Below are 27,788 nucleotides of genomic sequence, written 5' to 3'. Positions count from 1 at the left end.
ATATTGCCCTTCCCTGAGGAAGCGGCTTCCCTTCGCCCCTCGTCGCCGCCCCTCAGCCGGGCAGGAGGAGGAGACCTCTCTCTCCCCGCCTGGTCCCTCCGAATTGGTGGGAGAGAGGCGTCGCCATCTCCTCCTCCTCCTCTTCGCCAATTTCCCCCCTTCTTTTTGCGACGTGGTGTCCGGCGCCTTCCCCGCCAGCTTCAAGGAGGGAGATGTGGCGCCTCGTTTGCGCGCGGCGGCCGCCGCTTCTGCTTCTGACGGCGCCGGCGCTGGCGCTGCTGCTCCTTTGCTTGCGCGCTCCGGGCTGCCGGGCGCAATTCGAGCGCTACAGCTTCCGCAGCTTCCCCCGCGACGAGCTGATGCCCTTGGAGTCCGCCTACCGCTACGGCCTGGACCAGTACGGCGCCGAGAAGTGGCCCGAGAGCGTCAGCTACCTCGAGGTCAGCCTGAGGCTGCACCGCTTGCTGAGGGACAGCGAGGCCTTCTGCCACGTCAACTGCAGCTCGGCCCGAGCCCGGGACTATGAGGCCGCTGGCGGCGGCGGCGAGCCCGGGCGCTTCGAGGGCTTCGCGGAGCTGCGCTTCTTCGGCGACCTGCTGCGCCGCGCGCAGTGCCTCAAGCGCTGCAAGCAGGGCCTGCCGGCCTTCCGCCAGTCGCAGCCCAGCCGGGAGGTGCTGGCCGAGTTCCAGCAGCGGGAGCCCTACAAGTTCCTGCAGTTCGCCTACTTCAAGGTAGCGCCTCCTCGGAGCGAGGGGCCCGGGCGGTGGGAACCAGGGGTGGATTCCATTGAAATCAAACCGATTTAAATCACGATCTTAAATCACGATTTAAATCACTAGTCGGTAAGACTCGATTTAACAGAAAGTCGCATTCCTGCTGGTATAATCTTAATATTTGCAACAACCAGAGGAACGTTTTCCTTTTTGAAATGATAAATTTTCAAAGTCGTTTTTACAGTCACATCAAAAATTACCGATTTGGTTATAAAGTGGTACCTCAGGTTACATACGCTTCAGGTTACAGACTCCGTTAACCCAGAAATAGTACCTCGGGTTAAGAACTTTGCTTCAGGATGAGAACAGAAATCGTGCTCCGGCGGCAGCAGGAGGCCCCATTAGGTAAAGTGGTGCTTCAGGTTAAGAACAGTTTCAGGTTAAGAACGGACCTCCGGAACGAATTAAGTACTTAACCCGAGGTACCACTGTACTAGTTAGAAATACATAGACAGGTAATTATGAAATTATAGTGAGGTTTCATAAGTTAACAGTTTATATTTGGGCAACTTTTCTGCTGCACTTTATCGGAAAGTGAAAAATAATCATTTCCTTAATAATGATTTAAATGATTTATTTAACTAAAACAATAACATTATAGCATATGTATCCATGTTTGTTAACTCATGTGGTCAAACGGTTTTTTTAAAAAAACAAAACCTTAGACTGAGTTTTAGCACACATGAAAAACATAAAACAAATCCTTATTTCCTGATGAATAGCCTTTGGACTATCATGTAACTTAAGTAGAAAACTATATTTAGAAAGGTTTTTCCTCCAAAAGCATTTTAATTTAAAAATCTGATTTAAATTTTTTAAAATCCAATTTTTGAGCACCCTGCAATTGGATCCCATAGGTTCAGGTTGGGGGGAGAGACTTCAGCCAGGAGATAGAAGCAAACAGTGGCCAGTAAGCCTGATCTTTCTTGTTGCAACAAGACTTCCCACTGCCACAAAGATGAAGCTCCGAACAATGGTTACATCAGTATTATCAGTATTTTAAAGCTTCCCAAAATTTCCCATAAAGTTTCCTATAATACATTTCCAGAAGAATCATCAAGACATCATAGATATGTCGATAATAATTTTTATTAGTTTTAAATTACTTCTTCTCTTTGGCAATCATTCGTAGCCGAGTAAGATTGTCTTCTATAAACAAGGTTTTATCAGTGGATCCGTAAGTGACTGTGGAGGCCAATTCTGGATCCACACATCCCTCCACAGTAGGGACATAGGTTTCCGGGTGGGAGTTGATCACCCAAGTGTGCCTTCCCTCTAGGCACATTTCTGCCTTTCATCCTGAGTTCAAGTGTATTCAAAGCCCATGGCACCTTTTAATTTATTGAAAACTGAAGGGTCATTGACCCTTAGGAGTTGGCACCTAGGCTCGTGACATCGGTCTTCTTGAGAACAATGCCATGAAATCAAAGCTCTAGGAGAAAAGATTATAAAATGTAAGTGATGGTTTCAGAAGTCTCTCTTTCTTGATCCTTTTTGGCTAGGCAAACAACTTCCCAAAAGCCATTGCAGCAGCACACACATTTCTCCTGAAACACCCTGAAGATGAGATGATGAAAAGGAATATGGCATACTACAAAAGCATGCCTGATGCTGAGGACCATATTAAAGATTTGGAAATGAAATCATATGAGGTATGTTCCCCCTCCTATTTATGTTCCTGAAGAGCTCTGTAAAAAGCAACAACCCAGAAGCTGAGGTCTGTTTGTTCTCCTAATTTTACTTTACCTATAGTTTTCCGTTCTATTGCTGTGCCTCTTACAGCTCAGTCTTAACTATGCTTACCTGGAAATAAATCTTAAAGAATTCAGTGCTCAGCACTGTACCAATGTAAGGAGCGGGCTAGATTCTGTCATTGTTTATAGCGTCCCAATCATATTAGCCATTCCTCTGCTCCTTCTGCACAATATTCCTTTCTCTGCCCAATTTCTTAGTAGAACATCACTTCTTATCCGCTGTTGAAGTGTTGTGCTAATGCAAGAGAATGTAGGCATTTCTCCTATCCCACCGAACAGTACGACTTTCAGATTGGATTGCACCCTTCCTTAATAAAGTATAGACAGCCTGTTTACAAATGTGCCACTTTTTGAGCTATCTCACAAAGACAAATGCTTTAGATACTATATTTGCACATGGAAATCTTTGCATTTATTGTGCATGACTACATATGAGCAGACCGAGGAAGCTCAAATATTTAACGTTTTATTTGTGGGAGTATTGTATTCATGGGAAAATAACTTAGAATCATGTACCTGTTTGGCAAAAGTAATAGTTTTGAACTGAAGTATCAAAAGCGCTTTTAAAATCTTGGGAGGAGTTGCAAGAGAGTCTTTTGGGAAGTGACAGCTGAAAAAAGTTGTGGCAGAGTGAATAGGGAGATTGAAGAAAATGAGGGTTTGGGTTATTATATAGACGAGGGGCTGTCACCCCTACTTGCAGTACTCAGCAGTCCTCTACACCTCACCCCCCAATCCCCTTACAGCTCCTTCAAACCCCACATCTTGCCTATCCAGTTCTGCCACCCCATTGCCAATCCCCATCCCCACACAGTTTGCCCATATTGCCTCATCCCTTCACAACTCACGCCAGTCCTAAGATCCTGCTGCCACTCACAGAGAAGAGGAGAATAAATAGAGTAGGAGAAAGTCTTTCCTCCCTTTGCTCTGCACCACCACACACAGCTGGTGTGCTCTGTACCCTGGTCCTGCTGCTGACACGCCATTCAGGGCTAAACCATGGTTTGGCTTAGCGTTGCTCCAAACCCAAACTCATGGTTTGTTTCCCCCAGGCAAAGCGTGAATGGTAAACCAGGAAGAAACTGTGGCAACAGCTCGCGGTTTGTCTGGAGTGAGGCAAACCATGAGTCTGGGTTCAGACATAACATCAAGCCCAAACCATAGCTTAGCCCCACAGAGGTAGCCCCAGTCTTCTCTCTGGGAACCTGCAGCTTTGCTTGTTCACGCTAATCCATGGTTGGCTTAGCATTATGTGTGAACTGGGTCACATTGAATTGGAGAATGTATCTTCGAGGATGCAGCTAAAAAAGGACTCTGACTGGGTGGTGGCAATGAAACTAGGAAGAGGTGGCGCAGTGGTCCAAACCACAGAGCCTCTTGGGCTTGCTGATTGGAAGGTTGACAGTTCAAATCGGCAAGACGGGGTGAGCTCCCATTGCTCTGTCCCAGCTCCTGCCAACCTAGCAGTTCAAAAGCACGCCAGTGCAAGTAGATAAAATAGATACCGCTGTGGTGGGAAGGTAAATGGCGTTTCCGTGCGCGCTGGCACTCGCTACAGTGTCCCGCTGCGCCAGAAGCAGTTTAGTCATGCTGGCCACATGACCCGGAAAGTTGTCTGTGGACAAACGCTGGCTCCCTCAGCCTGAAAGTGAAATGAGCACCACAACCCTATAGTTGCCTTCAACTGGACTTAACCATCCAGGACTGCTGTCCATTTTGACACAGCAATGCAGCCTTGAATCAAGTCAAATCAAACCTATGCTACTTCCTTACATTCCCCCCCCCCCCCGGTCTCCTCAGAATCTCTTTATCAGGGCAGTAAAGGCCTACAATGGAGAAAATTGGAGGACTTGCATCACAGACATGGAGCTGGCAATTCCTGATTTCTACAAAGCCTATGATGATTGCATAGCTGCCTGTGAAGGCTCCCGGGAAATCACGGATTTTAAAGAGTTCTATCTGTCCATAGCAGGTAGGTGTTGAGCTGGGTTCCAGCATTTGGGAAGGGGTTCTTGAAGGATACCTTGGTCTCCTAAAATAATTTTGCTTGACGTGTGCTGTTTGTGGATGTCCTTTCTGATAATGCTAGCTGTCAGAGGTGTGTGTTTAAACAGTAGGAGATTGCTGTGGAAGGAGGGAGCGAGAGAGAGAGAATTCATAACATAGCAGGTGGTGTCAAATCTACATGCTCGTTTTCCAGATGATCATATAGATGGGTAACTATGGGAAATAATAAACTATGGGAAAATGGATAGAATGTGTGTTTCAGAGTTATATTAAATCACCTTTCTGCATAATACATCATAATAAATATTCAATGCATCGTCATGTTTTGTTTTCTTTGATAGGTGTTCCCCTAACACATCCATATCCTGTTGCTCTGTGTCTGATTTGCTTCATCCTGACGATTCTGTAGATAAACAAATTTTGTGATGTCATGCAAGACTAGCAGATGACCATGCAGCAAGTGGTTTAATGTCTGTAAATCTGAATTTAGGAAGTTTTTTCACCCAGGAAATTAATCTGGGAAATCAGTCCTTGACTGAAGTTAGTAGCAAACCTTTCATTGTTTTCTGACCAATAATAATTGAAATTATGCATTGTAATATATAATTATCGACATCAAACTGAGAAACACAATGACATTAAAGCAAGAAAGCCTTGTTACACAGCCCCTAGAGCTAACTATTTAGTCTGGGGGTGCACCTCTGGCCCATGGGGCAATTTTTGCCCATCCAGGGTCTGATTTGGCCCCTGAGGCCATTTTCCCCAAACCACCCCACCCACCCACAAGCTGACATCCCAGGTTGACATCCTTTTGGGAACAGGATCATGCAGCCTAGGCAGAAAAATTTAGTCCCTCTGTTCAACAGTAGGTGAACAAAGTTAAAGCCATTTGCCTTCTCCTTTTAGTGGGGGGAGGCGGGGGGGGGGACTGCCACATTTCTATTGCCACTTGCCCACTTAAAGGAGAAGTGCAGCAAAAGTGCTATTTGAAGCAGCCACCCATTCTACTTTAAACATCAGAGTGATGGGGGAGACTCCCACCCTCACTGCTGTCTGCCGGATAGCTTAAAGGAGGGGTAGGGAAGCTGCTTCAAAAGGTGATTTTGCAAAGCACTCTAAGACAGTCTCCAGATTCCCCTTGGGAGCATGGGTACTGTCTTAAAGCTGCAAGGTGTTCTTTGAAGCCACCTACCCCATCCTTTAAATATTGCTCCACCCTGCCACTGCCTGCCTTCTCAGTCCCATGTTTAAATGGAAGAGGGATACATCCACCTGTCAGATTTGGCACCTGAGGCTGATCTAGACTGTGGAGCCCAAAATTTCCCAGCCCTGTTGTGGTATGTGCAAATGCAGATAAGTTTTGTTTTGTTTTTAAAGAAAGGCGCTGCAGAGAGGATGGAAGATTGGATGAGAAAGTGATGATGGGTTTAATCCTTCCCCCAAGATATTCTACCCCCATGGCTTTTCCCTTGCAGTTCAATACATAGCCTAACCTTTGTGAAGAAGAGCCATATGAGGGTTGATACAGATGGTCAATCAATGGACTGAGAAAGGCTTAAGCAGCCCCTGCCTACTTTGCCTGGAGATGACTTTCCTATTTTAAAAAACAGAAGCAGCAACCCTGCATTGACACTTTAGATAACATGTAGCTGCTTTTTAGGGACGTGAGTGGCGCTGTGGGTTAAACCACAGACCCTAGGACTTGCCGATCAGAAGGTTGGGGTTTGAATCCCCATGACGGGGTGAGCTCCCGTTGCTCAGTCCCAGCTCCTGCCAACCTAGCAGTTCGAAAGCACGTCAAAATGCAAGTAGATAAATAGGTACCACTCCGGCAGGAAGGTAAACAGCATTTCCGTGCGCTGCTCTGGTACGCCAGTAGCGGCTTCGTCATGCTGGCCACATGACCTGGAAGCTGTACGCCGGTTCCCTCGGCCAATAAAGCGAGATGAGCGCTGCAACCCCAGAGTTGGCCACAACTGGACCTAATGGTCAGGGGTCCCTTTGCCTTTACCTAGCTGCTTCTTAGAATACTCTCTGTGGCTAAACAGAATGATAGCCTATTTTATCCTCCCACCCCAATTAGTAAACAAAGCCATGGAACGCCAAGATGCTAATAAATTAGCAATTACTGTAGGTGGCACTACAGTCAAGTGAATTTTTTACTGGGAACAGTATGCAACTTTTTATTATAAAATAGTTCTCTGTTGGCGGTTTCTTCCTGCATGCTGAAAAACGTACGCATTGAATCTGGAGCTAAAGTAGCAGAAGACTCTTGAAATTCAGCGCACAGATTTCTACAGCAGGACTGCCGGCTGCTAAACTGAATTAAAGAAACAACTGTGTAATGCTCAGAACGTGTGTGCATTCTTCTTCAGATCACTACATTGAAGTTCTGGAGTGCAAACTGAAGTGCGAAATTGATCTCACGCCAGTCATAGGAGGCTATGTTGTGGAGAAATTTGTAGCAACTATGTATCACTACTTGCAGTTTGCCTATTATAAACGTAAGTAAGAGGTTTTGCGCTCTCCTGAAATTGGGCTTGGTTCTATCTTTTAAAAAACATATATGCCCATTTCACTTATTTAAAATGTTTCTCTTCACTGGAGAAGAAAAGCTGTGCTAGCAAAGCTGCTTCTTAGCATCGTTATAATATAATTAAAATAGGTGTCCAGCATCTGCACAGGACATTGAAAGTCCTCACCAAGTCCTGGCTTTGCTAATTATTTTTAGATTTGCAAAACTGGAAGCAGAAAGGCTCTTTTTTCCCATTTCTGGCACACATATTACACAAAGAATGGGAATTAACGCTTTCTGAGAAAATGGTTTACCACTATCTCTATCTGCATACTCAAGAAAGAAGGGAAAGGAAGACAAATCCTTGCATTCTGATTTTGAGGCTCGCCAAGTGTATAGATTTTATGAATTAAGAAATATTGCATGCTCAGATTGCAAGAAGCAACAGCTGTTTCCTAACGGTCTCCTGAGAAGCTGACTCTTTTGTTTAATCTTCATTCAGTGAACGATCTGAGAAATGCCGCCTCCTGCGTTGTTAGCTACCTGCTCTTTGACCAGACGGACGGAGTGATGAAACAGAATCTAGTCTATTATCAGTACCATAAAGACAAATGGGGACTCACAGATGAAGACTTCCAGCCTAGACCTGTAAGTTGAGTTGTTGAACCGGTCACAGTCGGTGCATTCAGCCTTGCAGCCTTTTCGATAGATATGCTTCAACATGTTCAGTCTTTTTTTTTTATAAATTTTTATTGATTTTCCAACATGAATTAAGACACTTTACAACTAACAATACATAGACAAACAAACATATAAACACGTATAATTTCATAACCTTTTTTCCTTAAGTCTTATTTCAACGACTTCCCCATACCTCCCTTTTCTGCATCCCTGTTTTAAACTTTTTCAGCAACCCCTAATTTCAATTACTTATGATTCAATTTCTTTGATCCTTTTTCTCTTACCCAATCATTTATCGCTGCAATTCTGTTTTACGTTACCCATGACATTTTAGCACTCACTGATTTTACAACAGTTCTTAAGATAAACTTTAAATTTCTTCCAATCTTCTTCCACCGTCTCTTTTCTTTGGTCGCGGATTCTGCCAGTCATCTCAGCCAGTCCCATATAGTCTATCACCTTCGTCTGCCACTCTTCCAGCGTGGGTAGTTCTTGTGTCTTCCAATACTTTGCTAAAAGAACTCTTGCTGCTGTTGTAGCATACATAAAGAACGCCCTATCTTTCCTTGACACCAATTGGCCTACCATGCCCAGGAGAAAGGCCTCTGGTTTCTTATGAAAGGTACACTTGAGGACCTTCTTAATTTCATTATAGATCATTTCCCAGAAGACCTTGATCCTTGGGCACGTCCACCAAAGGTGGTAGAAAGTACCTTCAGTTTCATTACATTTCCAGCATTTATTATTGGGCAAATGATAGATTTTTACAAGCTTGACTGGGGTCATGTACCACCTATAAATCATTTTCATAATATTCTCTCTTAAGGCATTACATGCCGTAAACTTTATACCAGTGGTCCATAACTGTTCCCAGTCAGCAAACATGATGTCATGACCAATGTCTTGTGCCCATTTAATCATAGCTGATTTAACCGTCTCATCCTGTGTATTCCATTTCAACAGCAAGTTATACATTCTTGACAAATTCTTAGTATTGGGTTCCAACAATTCTGTTTCTAATTTTGATCTCTCCACCTGAAAGCCAATTTTCCTGTCCTGTTTGAATACTTCATTTATCTGGTAATAATGAAGCCAGTCTCTTACTTTAGACTTCAATTTCTCATAGCTCTGTAGTTTCACTTTTCCCTCCTCTTGTTCTATAATTTCCCAGTATTTTGGCCATTTAGATTCCATATTAAGTTTTTTCACTTCCTTAGCTTCCATTGGTGACAGCTACCTAGGGGTTTTGTTTTCCAACAGATCTTTATACCGAATCCAAACATTATATAATGCTTTCCTAACAATATGGTTTTTGAAACCTTTGTGAATTTTTACCTTGTCATACCATGTATATGCATGCCAACCAAACCTGTTATTAAACCCTTCCAGATCCAAAATATCTGTGTTCTCAAGAAGTAGCCAGTTTTTCAGCCAGCAAAAAGCCGCTGATTCATAATACAATTTTAAGTCTGGCAGGGCAAACCCCCCTCTTTCTTTTGCATCAGTTAATATCTTGAATTTTATTCTGGGCTTTTTGCCCTGCCAGACAAATCTGGATATGTCTTTCTGCCACCTCTTGAAACAGTCCATTTTATCCACAATCTGCAATGTTTGAAACAAAAACAACATTCTCGGCAGAACATTCATCTTAATAACAGCAATTTGGCCTAACAAGGAAAGTCTCAAATTTGACCATATTTCTAAATCTTTCTTAACTTCTGTCCAACATTTCTCATAATTGTCTTTAAATAAGTTCACATTCTTAGATGTCAAATTAATCCCCAGGTATTTCACTTTCTTTGCTACCATTAAACCGGTTTCACTATGAAACCTCTCTCTTTCAGCAACTGTTAGATTTTTCTCCAGTACTTTCGTTTTCTGTTTATTCAGCTTAAAACCTGCTACTTGACCAAATACTTGTATTAGCTCTAAAACTCTTTTCGTACTAGTGTCTGGCTCTTGTAAAGTTAATACCAGGTCATCTGCAAACGCTCTCAGTTTATATTGTTTAGCTCCGACCTGAATCCCTTTGACCAGCTGGTCCCCTCTGATCATGTTTAATAAAACCTCCAAGACAGATATAAAAAGTAATGGGGATATTGGGCACCCCTGTCGTGTCCCTTTTTCAATAGCAAATTCTTCAGTAACCACATTATTTACAATTAGTTTTGCTTTTTGTTCAGAATAAATTGCACCTATACCATTCTCAAAACCTTGGCCTACCCCCATCCCTTCAAGATTCTTTTTCATAAAACTCCAAGAGATATTGTCAAAGGCTTTCTCCGCGTCCACAAATATTAATACTGCCTTAGTATTAATATTGGCTTCTAATAATTCCATAATATCTATTATGTTTCTCACATTGTCAGATAAATGTCTTCCTGGAAGAAAGCCCGCCTGGTCTTTGTGAATCTCTCCCACCAAAACTCTCTTCAGTCTTTTTGCCAAAATGTCTGCAAAAATTTTGTAATCCACATTAAGTAATGATATAGGGCGGTAGTTCTTAATCTGGTTCTTCTCAGTCTCAGATTTTGGTATAAGTGTAATATACGCTTCTTTCCACGATTCGGGTGCCTTCTTCCCCTCTAGAATTTCATTACAGACTTCCTTCAACGGTTGTACCAGCCATTCTTTCAGAGCTTTGTAGTATCTGGAAGTCAATCCATCTGGTCCTGGAGATTTTCCCAATTGCATATTTTGAATGGCTCCCTCTATTTCTTGCTCAGTTATCTTCTGGTTCAAAGTCACTTTGCTTTGTTCAGAAATTTTTTGTAATCCATATTTTTTAAGAAATTCTTCTATCTCTTTTTCATTCACCTGCCCTTGTGCAAAAAGTCTCCTGAAATAACTCTGAAAACAGTTTCTAATCTCATTTGGTCTATAAATATTCCTTCCTTCAACTTCTAAGCTTGTAACCATATTCAGTTTTTGTCTCTTCTTCAATTGCCATGCCAGAAGTTTCCCACATTTGTCTGCCGATTCAAATGTCTTTTGTCTCATTTGTTTTATTTTCCATTCTATCTCCTGATTCATCAGTTCCATGTACTGCCTCTGATAAAACTTAATTTCTCTCAAAATTTCATGGGACTTTGGCTTTGATCTCAGTTTTTTTTCTCCTTCTTTTATCCTTTCCAGAATCTTATCCTTCCTCTCATTCTGTCTCTTCCTTTTTGTAGCGTTCTGCTGTATTAAAAATCCTCGCATAACGGCTTTACTTGCGTCCCAAATTACTCTTTTCTCCACCTCTGTTCTCAGATTTATCTCAAAGTAATCTTTCACCGCTTTCTGGGCCTTTTTGTACACCTCTTCATCTCTAAATAGAGAGTCATTCATCCTCCATCTGAAGGAACCAGCTGTTGTTAAGTTCATCTCCATCTTTACAGCATTATGGTCAGAGCAAGTCTTTGGGCAGATTTCCACTTTCTTTATCTTTGGTGCCATCCCACTAGTTACCCCAACTGTCGAATTCAAGCCTTAGTCAGAGGAATTGGCCACTCTCCAGGTGCCCGGCTTGGATTCCTTGTTGATCTCCCCCGTCTCGGCTCCCGGCAAGACAAGGCCAGATCTCTATCGGCCGATCCTTCTCAAACGTGAGAAGAACACAACCACTCCCCCTGCCATCCCCAGGGAGGGGAGAGAGACAGACAGAAATGTATTTACATGCCTTTATTTCTGTCTTTCCAGCAGTGCAGAGAAAACGTGTCTGCACTCTCTCAACACCAACAGCAGAGAGAGAATAACTCCTCCCATGTACTTCCAGTACAGGGTCATGTGACACTCTGAGCTAACATCCGGTGCTCAGTGCACATAATGGACTGTCCCTTGTTCCCACGGTACAGTCCCAAAACATCAACATCCTGTTTGGCTTTCCAGCCATCTGGAGCACTCTTCAGCATTGCTCCTTTTTCGTAACACCAACATGTTCAGTCTTTACGCTTGCCATGGGAGCTGTGCCATTGCCTTTATGAGGAGCAACCAACCTTCCTTCCGACTTTGAAGCTGTGCGGGTGGGTGGGGTCTGTCCCAATAGTTGCGTGAGAATGCCTTCCAGCTTCATGGTTGATCAAATCGCTTCTGTAGCTGCTCAAGAGGCAAGGGTGCCCAACATGCTCCCTGCCAGCTTTCTTAGAGAAGGGGCTGGTGAGGAGCTTCCTTGACTGCTTGAAATTGAGGTGCCTTGGAGTATCCAAGCCACCAAGCTCCCTGCTGGCTTTTCCTGTAGAAAAGGCCAGCAAAATGCTGTCTTGCTGAAAAGAGGTACAGTCATACCTCAGGTTACAGACACTTCTGGTTGCGCGTTTTCGGGTTGCGCACCACGCCAAACCCAGAAGTACAGTGGTACCTCGGGTTACAAACACTTCAGGTTACAGACGCTTCAGGTTACAGACTCCGCTAACCCAGAAATAGTACCTCGGGTTAAGAACTTTGTTTCAGGATGAGAACAGAAATCACGCGGCGGTGGCGCGGCAGCAGTGGGAGGCCCCATTAGCTAAAGTGGTACCTCAGGTTAAGAACAGTTTCAGGTTAAGAACGGACCTCCGGAACAAATTAAGTTCTTAACCCGAGGTACCACTGTACCGGAACGGGTTACTTCTGGGTTTCGGCGCTCACACATGTGCAGAAGCACTAAATCGCGACCCACACGTGTGCTAATGCAGCGCTGCGGGTTGTGAACATGCCTCCCACACGGATCACGTTCGCAGCCCGAGCGTCCACTGTAAAGGCTTCTTCGGGGAGAGGGGAAACCAGGCTAGCCCCAAAATTGTAGAGCCTTCTCTGGGATAGTCATTGAGGGTACTATATGTGCTGGGAAAAGATAGCTCAGTTGGTAGAGCATGAAATTCTTATTCCCAGGGTCGGGTTCAAGCCCCACGTCGGGCAAAAAGATTCCTGCATTGCAGAGGGTTGGACTAGATGACCCTCGTGGTCCTTTCCAACTCTTACGGTTCTATGACTCTGTAAGAAACGTTTCTTCCATGCAATGCATGAGGCTGTGCTAAAAAGGAGCTTTTAGGCACTGTTCTGCTGTTAATGTGACATGGAATTTCGCCCATCTTTTTCTAGGAAGCTGTTCGGTATTACAACATAACAACACTTCAGAGGGAAATGTATGAATTTGCTAAAGAGCACGTGATGGATGATGATGAAGTAAGTCGAGTAGCGCAATACCATTTTCTTAAGTAAAAGTTAATGGCGGCTTAAGGATATTTTAGGCCAGTTGTAATGTGATAGTAGGGTTGTCTTTTTTTTTAGTTTGTTTTGCTTTCAAATAACAACAACAACAACAATTTTTATTTATACCCCACCCTCCCCGGCCAGAGCCGGGCTCAGGGCGGCTAACACCAGTAAAATTACAGTAAAAACATAATGGGGGGGGGGGGGGAAACAAACCAATTTAAAATACAGGTTAAAATGCAATTTAAAATGCAGTCTCATTTTAAAAGTAGCCCATAGATCAAGACCATAAGGGGAGGGAAACATAAGGGTCAGACTGAGTCCAAACCAAAGGCCAGGCGGAACAGCTCTGTCTTGCAGTCCCTGTGGAAAGATGTCAGGTCCCGCAGGGCCCTTGTCTCTTGTGACAGAGTGTTCCACCAAGTCGGGGCCAGTACTGAAAAGGTCCTGGCCCTAGTTGAGACCAATCTAACCACCTTGCGACCTGGGACCTGACAAAAGCAGCCTGACATGCAGAAATTAAGCGTGTGACACTTTTGTCATATCTCCAAATAAGGAAAAATTCCCCTGTGCCTGGCTGGCTTATGAACAACTGGTTATAGGCTTGGCAGACTCCCCTCCCCACCTGAGTTATCCAGGCATCCTAGCAGAGGAGGAAATGTCTCTGTTGCCATGGCAATGGAACCAGACTCCCTGTCATCTAATTCTCCCTCTCCATTAGCCTCCTCAGTGGCTCTGCCGATGAGATGAATCAGCAAGGGCAGTTTTGGCCTATAGGGCCATGTTTGCAGCATCTCCTGGCATGCCAGGGGGCCCTACCCTAAGGGATCCCTGTGAGACACGGACTTTCATCTTTGTTTCAGTAGCACTCGCTTCACTAAAAAGCTAGCGCAGTTGTCATTTAGCTAAAATTGCGCACTCGTCCTGATTTGCATAGTATTTTTGGCATTTTGGGGAGTAGGTGGAAGCAATCAGAGTTTCAGGTTTGGTGTAAGAAAGCAGTTTCCACATGCACTCAGGTTGACAACGGAGTGTGGGGTTTTTCACCAGCTTGGTAGCAATGCCTGTGAGAAGAGGAACTGAGGCATAGTCTAGGCCAGGGGACAGCAAACTTTTCCAGCAGGGGGCCGGTCCACTGTCCCTCAAATCTTGTGGGGGGCCGGATTATATTTTGAAAAAATAATAATGAATATACTCCTATGCCCCATAAATAACCCAGAGATGCATTTTAGATAAAAGGATACATTCTACTCATGTGAAAACATGTTGATTCCCGGATCATCCGCAGGCCGGATTTAAAAGGCAATTGGGCCAGATCTGGCCCCCGGGCCTCAGTTTGCCTACCCGTGATCTAGGCTCATAAATACCACTCACCTGGTTGTGTTTGAACAATTCTAACCCACCCCAGGGCCAGCCTGGAGTGGCATAGCCGCTACTGCAGTTGAAGCCCTGCTGCCCAGGTAGAAGATGCGGTGGTGCTGGGGGGGCGTAGATGGCTGGCCCATTTCTGCTCCCAGAATTTGTCAATTCAGGGCCATACACCAACTACCACCAGCAAGAGAATTACTATCAGCAGACACTCTCTTCACCATCACCACACACATCAGTGATGTGCATCCACTCTCTGTGAATAGGGACCTGCACATCATCCTGGACTACTGTGTCGTCGTTGTCCCCCCATCAGCCATCTACATTGGGAACAGGCCTAGTATTTTTTGCTCCAGGGTACTTTCTGTTCCTGTAATGGCACACTTAGAGTGTCCAGAACCAATGCTGTCCACCACCCCATGCCGAAGGTTAACTGACCAGTGTGCTTTTGGTTTGTAGTGTGTGTTCTTCCCTTTGTGTTCCTGCACTGTTACCTGCACAGTGTAGCATTGCGGCTACTCTGAGTGGGGTGAAACGACTTTGTGATTGATATAAATGGCTGGCCAATCGGCACCAAGCAAATTTGGCTTTGCTGTTTTTCTGCAGTCGATACTTGTGAAGTATTTGCTGGCTCCTTGCAAATTACTTACTCGGTTTCCATTCTGCATTCCCAAGAGAGGGGTGGTGTTTGTTGCGTCATCATGAAAGTGCTAATGGGAAAATGATGGCAAATTCTCATCCTTTAATGAGGGAGTGGGATTGATTCTACTACCATATCAATGAATCAAAAGTAGCATTTTCATCTAGATACTATCTGTGGCCCAGAATATACAGGGTGAGTCTTTTAAAAGAGGCCCCGTGGAACATGTGTACAGTGGTACCTCAGGTTACATACACTTCAGGTTACAGACTCTGCTAACCCAGAAATAGTACCTCGGGTTAAGAACTTTGCTTCAGGATGAGAACAGAAACCGTGCTCCGGCGGCGCGGCGGCAGTAGGAGGCCCCATTAGCTAAAGTGGTGCTTCAGGTTAAGAACAGTTTCAGGTTAAGAACAGACCTCCGGAACAAATTAAGTACTTAACCTGAGGTACCACTGTACTCTGTATCCACAGGGCCTCTTTTAAAGTACTCACCCTGTATATCTATGAAAATATATGGAGCAGAGAAACTGTTTTACAAAGCAACAGATCCCAACTAAATACAGTATTTTTGTTGGAAAACTTTTAATTTCTGAAGGCAGGACTAGACCTTACACTTCACACAGGCCTTCCCTTGAATTCAGGACCTCCTCTCCGTAAAGTTTTGGCAGAATTGCCTATGTTTTTACATTGTCACATAATGTGTTTCCCTGCTTCCGTATATTAATAGCTGCTGCAGTCAAGAAAATATGAGGAAATGACACAGGTAACTGTACTTAAACGTTACAGGGAAAAGAGGAAAAACAGGGTTGTCTAGCAGTGCTTGCATTTGCTGGAGAACAAAGACTCAAAGGAGGATTCTTTCGAAAGGCTTTAATGTTTAGATTGCTATGAAAGATATGCAAATCATGTGCACTGCAGGCAATACACATGCTCATTCCAAGTACAACTGCAGCAAAGGCAGGTGATCAAACTACCAATGCTTTAGACATGGATCCGACTGACACACACCCTTGTTATTCTATATATAGTAAAGGGGTAGCCTCAACTTTCTGCAGTCTCTTACTACGCCTAGGAGGCAGAGCCTTCTGTTCTCCTTTGGCACTTCCTGGGTTTAGCTGACAAGGGAGCTGTCACTGCCCCAGAGAAGCTGGCAGGGCCAGAGAGGCAGAGCTATTCCCAATGTCTGATGACGCCAGGTTAGGTGGCAGAGCTAGGGAGTGAGCAGCTCTCGTTGCAGAGACAGGTGAGGCAAAAGAGGTCCCCCTGCTCAGGATCCTCACTATCAAGCTGCTCTGCGTTTCTGGTCCTCAGCAAACCCTCCTATCTGTATCATCCTGATTTGACCGGCTCACAACAAGCGATATCCCAGTGTGAATGGTTTGGTCTGCTCTGATTTTTTACATTAGTGCTTACCGTATTTTTCGCTCTATAGGGCACACCGGACCATAGGGCGCACCTAGTTTTTTGGGGGGGAAATAAAGGGGGGGAAATTACCCCCCCCCCGCAGCTCCAAAGAGCAAAGAAGCCAAGACAGCCAGATAGCTGCCCGAAGCCCGGGGTGCGCAGCGCAGCGCTCCCCAGGCTTTGGGCTGCAGGCTCCTATCCGCAAGCCTTGGGAGCCCGGCGGGAACTCCCGCCGCGCTCTGAAGGCTTGTGGATAGCTTCCTGAAGCCTGGAGAGCGAGAGGGGTCGGTGCGCACTGACCCCTCTCGCTCTCCAGGCTTCAGCGAAACCCTGCATTCGCTCCATAGGATGCACACACATTTCCCCTTCATTTTTGGAGGGGAAAAAGTGTGTCCTATAGAGCGAAAAATACGGTACATTGCTAAGAATGTAGCGACCGGGTTATTGGTTCGACTGGAACACTGGTTCCCCTGATCAGTCGCACCAGGAAAAACTGCATTACAGGTACAGAATTGCAAGAGCACCTTATGAGAAATTCCTGTAGAATTCCTAAAGTCATGCCGAATGAGAACGTGAGTGCTTATTTTCACTAGTTTGAAAAAAGCTTCATTATTTTCACAGTAATCTCTCTTTCCACAAATATTTATGCGTGCCTGCAGCGTTAGGAAGGCCGCTTCTGTTACGGCAAACAGCTTAGTTTTGGTAAATACCGTATTTTTCCCTCTATAACACGCAGATTTTTTCTCCTAAAAAGGAAGGGGAAATGTCTGTGCGTGTTATTGAGCGAATGTGTGGTCCCTGGAGCCAAATGGCAAAAAAAATCAGGCAAAAATCAAATCGCGCGTCTCGGAGAACGGAAACCTGAAAAGAGGAAGTGGCTGCTTTCCTGCATTCTGCCTCAGGGTCTTACTGCCCACCCTCCTCTGTTTCCTTGCTGTGTTTGCTCAAACGGAACAAAGAGCAGGGAAAGCCCCTCCCCTCCAGGCAAGCAGAGGGGAAAGCAGAGTGTCGTCTCTGTGCTCCGGTGCTGCTGAAAACATGCAGGAGGGAGGGAGGGAGAGAGAGAGAGAGAGAGAGAGAGAGAGAGAGAGAGAGAGAGAGAGAGAGAGCTGGCTGGCTTGGGTGGGTAGGTGAGGGAAAACTTTTGCCTTCCTTTCCTCCCTCCCGTTATACCCCTCTCCTGCATTCTTAGCCAGCTGCTTCTCTGCACACCCCTCTCGTGCTCCTTGTCCATTCTGTATTTTTCCTTCCTTCCCCACTTAAAATGTGGTTAAAAAGCATGGATCCACATGGATCCTCAGGATCTTTGCATTGGGTCACCCCAAATTCACCATCAGATCACATAGCATGTCCATGGCTACAGCCTGCCCCCCAAAAATCACACACGCACTGTTGCCTGGGGCTGCAATGGTGCAAAAATGTGGTTAAAAAGCATGGATCCACATGGATCCTCAGGATCTTTGCATTGGGTCACCCCAAATTCACCATCAGATCACATAGCATGTCCATGGCTACAGCCTGCCCCCCCCAAATCACGCACCCACTGTTGCCTGGGGCTGCAATGGTGCAAAAACGTGGTTACAAAACATGGATCCTCAGGATCTTTGCATTGGGTCACCCCAAATTCACCATCAGAGCACATAGCATGTCCATGGCTACAGCCTGCCCCCCCCCAAAATCACACACCCACTGTTGCCTGGGGCTGCAATGGTGCAAAAACGTGGTTACAAAGCATGGATCCACAGGGATTCTCAGGATTTTTGCATTGGGTCACCCCAAATTCACCATCAGATCACATGTCTGTGGCCACAGCATGAAGCACAAAAATGATACATCCACTGTTTCATTCAGAATGTTTTTTCCCTTGTTTTCCTCCTCTAAAAACGATGTGCGTGTTATGGTCAGGTGCGTGTTATCGAGCGAAAAATACGGTAATATTTGGCGATGAGAATATTTATTGACCTAACTTCTTAAAAGGTTTCAAGTTAGCTGAACGCAAAGCAAACAGTTGTCGTTCCAGAAGCTGTTGAAACCACTTTGCACTTTTACCGAAGGGCCAACAAGCTTGTGGTGAAAGCAGCATGTCATTCCATCCGTCTTATTGTGATATTGATCATACGTATTTCATTCAGCCATGTGATTGTATGGTTTTTACTTTATAAACTGCTTAGAGATCTTTTTATATGAAGTGGCCTATAAATTGAATGAATGAATGAACATTTTATTTATTAGACTGTTAGCTGCCCTTTACCAGGGTGGGTTACAACTATAGCATATTCAATTATAAAACAAACAAAAAAAGCTACAACCATAAAACAAAAAAAAGTGTTAAAACAGTTCCAGATATGCAACAATTAAAAGCAATTGCAGGTATAAAATAAACCAAAATGTGAAAACTTATATCTATGTATCTGTCTATAATACAGATGCAAATATTGCCCTTTTTGCTCTCTCTTGGCATTCCAGTGATTCCAATGGGAAGCCGGGATAATCCTGTGTTTTGTGTCTGCGGCTTCCAGGAATTAGCTGCAATTCTGTTTTCAGCAGTAGGCTATTGTAAAAGGGCATATCCATCGCAAAGACCAGCTGTCAGTCACACCATCTTGAAAGTTATTTTATTAATTTTATTTTTTCATTCATTCCTAAAGGTTGGGAAAATATTATCCACTCAGGTCCATCATCAGAAGCAAGTGAGCTATTCATTAGGAGAAACTTCTATCCTGTTGAACTAGGCTCAGCTGGCTACATTTTCAACTCTACCTGATACTTGTAAAAAAAGGAATTATCTCTATAGGTTTGCATGGCACAGAATTAACCTGTCCTCTGTTGTAATCTCTTCTAGGGTGAAGTAGTAGAATACCTTGATGAACTCTTGGACGTGGATGGCGGAACACAGTGACTCTTAACAACTGAAAAGGCAAATGAGATTTAAGAAGTGAATGCTCACCCTTGTTCCTTCATATCTCCATGTGTCACCTTTACTCAGGAGTTTCAAAATACCTCAGATATTTCCTAAGCTTGCTCTTCTGCCACTTGCATCCTCCTTTGAGTTTTCCGTCATGTTGTGCACCTGCATCCCCTTCATCTTTAACATGATTTAAAAAAAAAAATTGTTGCTATTTTTGAGCTATCACAAAGATCCCTTCTGTTCATTTAGCTCAGCAAATTCATTGCAGCTTGGATGAAGCACAAACGTTATTTTGATAGAATATAATCAAATAATACGAGAAAGGAGTAGCATTGAAAGGATGCTATGTTGTTTTACACGTAGCATTTTTATTTTTTTATTCTGACAAATTGACACAGTGGGCCACTTCATAACCTCAGTCAAACCATGGCTTTCCATAAACTAGGCCCTCCTCAATCACCCCTCCACTGCTTCGATCTCACGGTGGCTTATTCTGGTTTGTTGATTGACATTCAGCCTGAATTAGAACATACAGTGGTACCTCGGTTTAAGAACAGTCTGGTTTAAGAACGATTTGGTTTACAAACTCCACAAAACCGGAAATAGTGTCTTGGTTTGAGAACTTTACCTTGGTCTAAGAATAGAATCTGAACGGTGGAAGGGCACCAGCAGCAGGAGGCCTCATTAGGGAAAGTACACCTCGGTTTAAGAACAGTTTCGGTTTAAGAACGGACTTCTGGAACCGATTGAGTTCGTAAACCAAGGTACCACTGTACTATGGAATCCTGATACACACTCCCAGCTTCATAAACCATGGTTTGTGATAAACCATGAGAGCACCACGGCTAGAGATTGAGATTAACCATGGTTTATGAAGTCTCAAATCGCCCTTCAGCTGAAAGCACGTACTTTGAAGTAGAAAAATCGACTTAGCGAGATCCCTGGAGAAAACAAGATTGTGACCGTACTGTGTTTAAACCAGGAGTGGCTAACCTTATTTATCCTGAGCAGTGAGTGTGACTAGAATGACAGAATGCGTAGACATACTTGCCATATGTATACATCTCTCTCACACACCCCTCACAGGATGTATACAGCACCAAAACTCATTCTCCTCCCCGCTTGGGAACTAACAAACAAATCCCATGCTGGCCCTTCTTAGCTGCTGGAGATTAACATAGTTAGAACCAAGCTGTCTTTCATGGATCAAATGCACAGAAACACATCTGTCCTTATGGGTAAGAGTTGTTTGGACTCTATCGTGGCAGGAGCAACTTCCGTTAGGATCTAGTCCTGCAAACAATTGTTTACTTGCACGGCTGGTTCACCTTAATTATACCTGTCCATTTATTTGAATGGTGATTCTTGTTGAATAAGGAACGAAAATCAGTTACATCTATGGGACCAAATTCAGTACTCGGGTACACCAGAGCAAATAACAGGTTTAGGAGTAATTATCCTAGCAGGTTTCCCTACAGAAACAATGCCATTTATCTAAGTCCCCTCCCTATTGATGCTTCAGTGTGGAACATGTTACAGACCTATGCTCGTAATTATTATGGTGCAAACATTTATTTATTGTAATATTGTGTGTGGATTTACTTTATTTCTTTAACTACGTAGGAAATTCACCCAGGGTTGCTAACTTAAAAAAAACCCTAGCCCCTATTTCTCTGCCTTTAACTCCAGCTTGATGTAGAGGCGTTTTTAGGTGATAATGTTTATCTCCAAACTCTGAAAACATCACCTACTGATTTCTGCAGATCAAACTGCTGTAAAAGGCACAGCAGCAGGCCAGTCTTCTTTTCTGGCTGCTTGGCAAACCTAACAGTGCCTCCTAGTGGAAGCCTGCGTACAGAGCTTTTTTGTATATATATCTAGGCCCATGTCCCCTCATTTTTCTAGTGCCAGTTGAACAACCATTATACAGTGGTACCTCGGGTTACCAACACTTCGGGTTACAAACTCCGCTAACCCAGAAGTAGTACCTCGGGTTAAGAACGTTACCTCAGGATGAGAACAGAAATCGTGCAACAGTGGCAGCGGGAGGCCCCGTTAGCTAAAGGGTTAAGAATGGTTACAGGTTAAGAACAGACCTCTATAACGAATTAAGTTCGTCACCAGAGGTACCACAGTAGCTGCTTAGCTATTAACATTTTCATCAGAACCTCTCATGCCTAAGCAACATTTTGTTTTTTGTGCTTTGATATTTGAAATGCTTGTAGGGTGGTCAGAAACAAAGGAGGACTGGGATTCTGCACCTTTAATAGTTGTGTAGAAGAGGAATTTCAACAGGTATATGTGGAATCCTTTCCCCAGGGCTGCTCACCTGGCGCCATCATTTAGCTGCCAGGCAAGACTTTTCCTTTATAACCAGGCCTTTGGCCTTCAACTATCTGTGGCCTTTTGGAAGCAAGTGGGAGGTTTCTAATGCTATTTTTCTCCCCCCCCCCCCTGGATTTAATGTCGCTATGTGGTGGGGGAGTTCATTGGTGGATTGGCTGTAAGTCACTTTGGGTTGCCTTGGGCAAGATAAAAGGACTAACAAATTTAATAATAATAAAAATTAAAAGGTGTAGCTTATCATGCAAATATCACCTGCATAGATTTCCTCTCCTAATCTTGAGATAAAAGGTATAGGAACTCTGTTCTCTATTGCATCTGGCTATCCCAAATTTATGTGCTAAAGAGGAAATGGAAAAGAAAAAGAAACCAAAAACCCAGCAAACAAGTTGCATTAGAGTACAACAATTTAACATATTTTTAATTGCAGCTGGTGAAATTATCACTTTGCTGTGCTTTATGGAATTCTCTGGTTCAGGAAACAGCAACTGTGCTTTTGGTAGAGTCTGTTTCTTAATTATTTGTTAAAATAAATCATTCCAAACAGAGGTTACCAAGGTGATGTAAGGCATAACAACGTAAGACAATCCACTAAAAGAAATTTCCGTAGGCATTTAGAGTATAAAATGCCTGCCATATCTAAGGAGCAATAAAGCAATATCAAAGGCCCAGGAAGGCCTGAATGAATGTAAGTTTTTACCTGCTGATGAAATATCAGTACTGTTGGCACCTGTTCTGAAACACTACTCCACAAGATGAGTGCAACTAGAGCTGGAGATTGAGGATGAAATGAAACTAAGGAATACACAGCGTGAACCCATTGAAATTAACAGATTCATTTACACCTATTGATTTCAGTGGGTCTGCTGTAAGTAGAACTAATATTGACTATAGCCTTGAATGCAGGCTATCAGACATGTTAAGCTAGGCAGAAGTAATTCTCATTCCTCTGTGTGGCACTGTAGCATTAAGGGCTCAGCTCCCATTCCGGTAAAACATCATTTCTAGTTACTGTTCAAAGACACATTAATCTTGCTTAATCTGCAGAGGGCTCCCGCTAGAATTTCCAACAGTTATTCTGGCCGAGGTTACTGCAGAATTCAACCAAAAAATTTCCTGATGTGTAAATACAATGACGGAGGGGTAAGCTTCACCTGTTGAATATCTGCTCATATGCCAGTTAAAGATGAAAGATTTGCAGGGAGGAAACTGGTTTGTTAACTGCTAGCTTGCAGAAAGATGAAAAGGAAGAGCATGTAGTCTGCATGATATACAGTGGTACCTCGGTTTACATAGAGCCAGTGTGGTGTAGTGGTTAAGAGCAATAGACTCGTAATCTGGGGAACCGGGTTCGTGTCTCCGCTCCTCCACATGCAGCTGCTGGGTGACCTTGGGCCAGTCACACTTCTGTGAAGTCTCTCAGCCTCACTCACCTCACAGAGTGCTTGTTGTGGGGGAGGAAGGGAAAGGAGAATGTTAGCCGCTTTGAGACTCCTTAAAGGGAGTGATAAAACGGGATATCAAATCCAAACTCTTCTGCTTCAGGTTTCAGACTCCGCTAACCCAGAAATAGTGCTTCAGGTTAAGAACTTTGCTTCAGGATAAGAACAGAAATCGTGCTCCAGCGGCATGGCGGCAGTGGGAGGCCCCATTAGCTAAAGTGATGCTTCAGGTTAAGAACAGTTTCAGGTTAAGAACAGACCTCCGGAACGAATTAAGTACTTAACCAGAGGTACCACTGTAAATGAATTTAGTAACGAGGGGTGTTTAAGATCTTGTGACTCTTTGATCACTAGCGGAAAAGTCACTGAGATTCCTAAATATTTTTACACTCTTCTTAATTTCAGTTTACCTTTCAAAATATTCGGTGTGTGGCTTTTCAGAAGATACGGTACTATGCCTGTTATTTTTTTCTTATTATTAACCGGCTTTCTCTCATCCTGCTCTTTCATTTCATCTGCTATCTAGAGACTGTGAGTTGTTTAAAGTAGGAATGTTGTTTCATTTCATTTTAGTTTTGGTCCCTGTTCATTGTGAGATTGGTGCTGTATTTTGTGCCCGATTTTGATTCGGGCAACCCAAGTGCCGCTTCCTGAAACAATAAAGTGCCTTAAAGAATTATTTATCAGCCCTTTTTCTACAATGTATGAGTGACTAGGTGTGTGTTTTATCTGATCATTTTGTATTCTGGGTGACTGTCGTTGGCATCCGTCTGTCTTGAGAGACGGTGGAGAGCATCTCTGGGTGTGAAGTCAAACCGCGGGAGAATCACAGCGCCAGCTGTGGCTGCAGAAACGGGTAACTTGTAACTGCTCCTCCTGCATTGTTTTGCTGCATTAGAAGCACTGAAGTCACCTCTCTGAGGTGCAAGCCTGGGCAGTGTGTATAGAGGCCGTGAGCTCTTGAAAAATGACCACCTAACACAGGGGTCAGCAACCTAAGGCCCATGGGCCACAAGCAGCCTACGGGGGTCATTTAACCGGCCCACAAGCCGCCTCCAAACCGAGCTGCCCACTTGGTGAGTCCCCGTGCGCTGCACTAAACCAGCGCAGCCTGGGGATTCGCTTTCGCAGCGCCGAAAATCACGTATTCACATACACCGGAAAACGCGCATGCACGATTGGCCCACAGAGGGACCTCGGCTGGAGTGAACCAGCCCAAGCAAGGTAAACCTTGCCAACCCCTGATCTAACAGAACACAAACCAAGAAGCCAGAGCTGCAGGCAAATCCCCCTTTTAGACAGGTTGCACCTACGGTAGGGCGTTAGCATAGGATCTGCATGCAGAAAGTTACGGTTTCAACCCCTGGAATCTCTAATTTAAAGACTACCAACTGAACAGGGCCTCTCCCAGTTGTCAGTTCTGAGAGGAACCACATGCACAAGACGAATTTGCATCAGGGTGGATTTGATTTAAATCAAATCAATTTAAATCAAATTGACTTAAATCACTAGTCAGTAAGACTTGATTTAAATCACTAGTCAGTAAGACTTGATTTAAATCATTTTTTTTACAGAAAGACTCATTCTTGCTGGTATAATCTTAATATTTACAAGCAGATGAAGGTTTCATTTTTGGAATAATAAATTTTCAGAGTAGCTTTTACAGTTATATCAAAAATTACTGATTTGGTTACACTATTAGAAATACATTGACAGATAATTATGAAATTATTGTGAGGTTTAATAAGTGAACTATATTTGGACAATTTTTCTGCTGTACTTTATTGGAAGGAGAAAAAATAATCATTTCCTTAATACCAATTTAAACAAGTTATTTAACTAAAACAATAACATTATAGCATATGTATCCATGTTTGTTAACTGATGTGGTTAAACGATTTAAAAAACAAAACCATAGACTGCGTTTTAGCACACATGAAAAACTTAAAACAAATCCCTATTCCTGATGAATAGCCTTTGGACTATCATGTAACTTAAATAGAAAACTATTTTTAGAAAGATTTTTTCTCCAAAAGCATTTTATCTTAAAAATCTGATTTTAAAAAATCATTGATTTTTATCCACCCTGAATTGCATTCCCCATTTAGCTGGTGCTTTACCTCTGTGCTTCTGTGCATACAGCTAGATTAGCCTTTCAATCAAGCCTAAGATGATAGCAGTACAATATGTAAAGCAGACTGGGGTGGAATCTACACACATATAAAAACTTCTGAAAATGCTTTTTTTCTTTTAAAGCGTTTTTAAAAAATACGTTGAATTTTCCATAAACCATCGCCATCTAGTGTCACATTGTATATTGCACTTAAAACACACTTAAAGTGTTTTATTTGCAGCTGTATAGCTGAGTCCTGCGTGTCACAATGGTTGCCGAAGAAACTTAAAAACATGATGCTGGAAACTTGAACCCATTGCCACCCGAATCCTGCATTCTTACAGCAGTGTCTGTTTGTGGTGTTGTAGTGGACGGTGAATTCCTTCATATTATACACTGGGCTCCATCAGAGATTGGGGATGCTGGTAGGCTGTGTCATTTTAGGGGGTGAAACTTAATTTTTGCAGATTCCTTCAGTGAGGGCTCTTAAAATATGTTTTTGGGTGTAGGGATGCGGGTGGTGCTGTGGTCTAAACCACTGAGCCTCTTGAGCTTGCTGATTGGAAGGTCGGCGGTTCGAATCCACGCGACGGGGTGAGGAATTCAAATCTGCTCTTAATTTTGTGATTGGACAACATTTAGCTTGGCCAGTCTACATTTGATGAAGAAGTGCATAAACCACTTTCAGAAAAACAAAGAATTTAAATTTTACCTTCTGAAACTGCCGGGTAACGCTAAAACATAACAATATATAAATATTAAAATATAATGTAATATAACCACAAGTATTTGGCAATGATTTTAAATTATTTCTGCAGAATTTTGCAAACGTTTTACTTACCAAGCAGACTAAATTATATTAATTTAACCGAAATATATTCTGAGTTCCCAAGTCATGTTACAACTTTTTTGCACCCCTCATTTTTGGAAGTTGAAAAATTAAACACACCCCTCATGCTGCAGGGATTCATCCCCACCATTTTGTGTACGTTACTACTTAAAGGAATAAAAATAAGAGACGAAACAGCTGAAGTGCAATGTATGATGGAAATGTATTTTAAGTTTTAATGTATGCTATAAGTAAAGTTGCGCTCTCTCTCTCTCTCTATATATATATATATCTCAATGCATAAACTGTAGGGAGAAGCAGATTGTGCCAGAGAAAACATTCTCATTTAATAATGTTTGAACATAGAGCTGTGATGCCATTTGTAGCAGGGTAGCGAGAAAAACCCACAACTAATCCTTCATAGCAACTGTATGAACTCTTGGTTGCCTGCCATCCTTTAAACAGCAACTTCATTTTTCTGGTGGCTTGAGGGCTGAATGACCTAGTGTGGGGAATTTTAAGCTACATGCTAAAGAAAAGCCAAGTCAAGAAATCATCTAAGGAGTTTTGTAAATCACAGCTCACATCCCAGCAAACTGGCATTCTGTATCAACTGTCTTCAGTGCCTTCAGTCAAAGGATTAAAATAAATAAGCAGCTTTTAAGTAAGGAGGTGGGTTTTTTAAAAATTTTAATTACCTTACCCCAACCTAGAGAGGTTTTAATACCTTTCACTTCTCTGTTCTGGAGTCAGTTCAAGTGTACAGAAACCAAATGTGTATTTTCTGACATTTAAGCATAAATCTATTTGTTAGATTAGGATGCGTATATGATTATGTTTAAGCCTTAATTTACTTCCCTTGCCCCACAACTATACTCCCCACATTCACTTTGATGCAGCTTTTAGGTACACCAACACATCAAATGGTTAATACAGTGTATTTAGCACTGCTTCTTTTTTACAGAGCAATGAAATTACAGTTTATATTTTAAAAACATGCATGTTTGAACACAGTATTTAATTTGCCTTTTAAACTTAGCCAGTTTCTTTCTTTGTGGCTTCCCATGGAAGAAGCACACATACTGATCATGACATTCCACAATGTAATAAATTTAATCATATACCACTATTAGTAAGTGCTCAAGAAAACCACAAATGGTGGAAGATTGCATACCAGAAAATTTGGAAGAGCAGACCACTGAAATACTGATGCAGCATAGCAGTCGTCGTCAAAACTTAAAAAGTGAGAATAATATTATGGAACATGCAGTGACAATCACCTCTGGCCCTGCAGAATGAGCGTGATTGGTACAAATCAACCAATTAACAGTAATAAAAACGGATGATGATCCAGATGTCAGGAAACAAGAGCAATATATTGTATCTGGGAATATTTTACAATTTCCGCAAATAGCATTTTAAATTGCTGTTGTGCTTGTGGCGTGGAATTTGTGAGAGTATCAAGTACATGCGTTTTTGAAAACTCGTGAGAAATGGCACAATTTTCACTTCGACATCTCCTTTTTGTGAGCATTCTGTGGAAACCTTCAGTATATTTCTAAACAATGCACAGGGAACAGTTTCTGAGTAGAGGTATGTAGGGGGTTGCTGGATGTGATCTGACTTTTCCTAGGCTTTTCAGTGAAGTCAGTTCATACATTCAGCTGCTTATTATGTAATAAGTATACAAATGCAAAGCAACATGCATGTCTGTGTGAATTAAGACTTCCATGCCCAGGGTACATTGTAACATGTTCTTTTAGGTCAATTTATCCACTATAATTGACCTAGTTAACCCATAATGCTAAGCTGTAGTTTATTAAACCATGGTTT

At 43.1% G+C, this 27,788-nt stretch overlaps 1 protein-coding gene across 3 annotated transcripts; it reads left to right on the top strand.

The window, feature by feature from the left end:
- The first annotated feature begins 20 nt into the window (after nt 1–20).
- On the top strand, nt 21–23,692 carry CRTAP (cartilage associated protein). Of its 3 annotated transcripts, none has more exons than XR_014540131.1 (8): nt 46–731; nt 2,276–2,425; nt 4,328–4,499; nt 6,910–7,038; nt 7,552–7,697; nt 12,795–12,878; nt 19,163–19,805; nt 19,944–23,692. XR_014540131.1 is itself a non-coding variant. In XM_083578165.1 (7 exons), exons 1-7 carry the CDS (start codon nt 213–215, stop codon nt 19,217–19,219), a joined length of 1,257 nt encoding a protein of 418 aa, XP_083434291.1. In that variant the 5' UTR covers nt 21–212; the 3' UTR covers nt 19,220–23,692. The 3 variants fall into 3 exon arrangements, 1 of the variants encoding a protein (XP_083434291.1); XR_014540132.1 differs by having other exon boundaries at nt 19,163–21,095; nt 21,918–23,692; XM_083578165.1 differs by having other exon boundaries at nt 21–731; nt 19,163–23,692.
- The last annotated feature ends 4,096 nt before the right edge of the window (nt 23,693–27,788 follow it).

Source organism: Podarcis filfolensis (assembly GCF_964270895.1).
Source record: "Podarcis filfolensis genome assembly, chromosome: 12".
NCBI classification, from domain to species: Eukaryota; Metazoa; Chordata; class Lepidosauria; order Squamata; family Lacertidae; genus Podarcis; species Podarcis filfolensis.
This window is presented reverse-complemented; position numbering and strand designations above follow the sequence as displayed.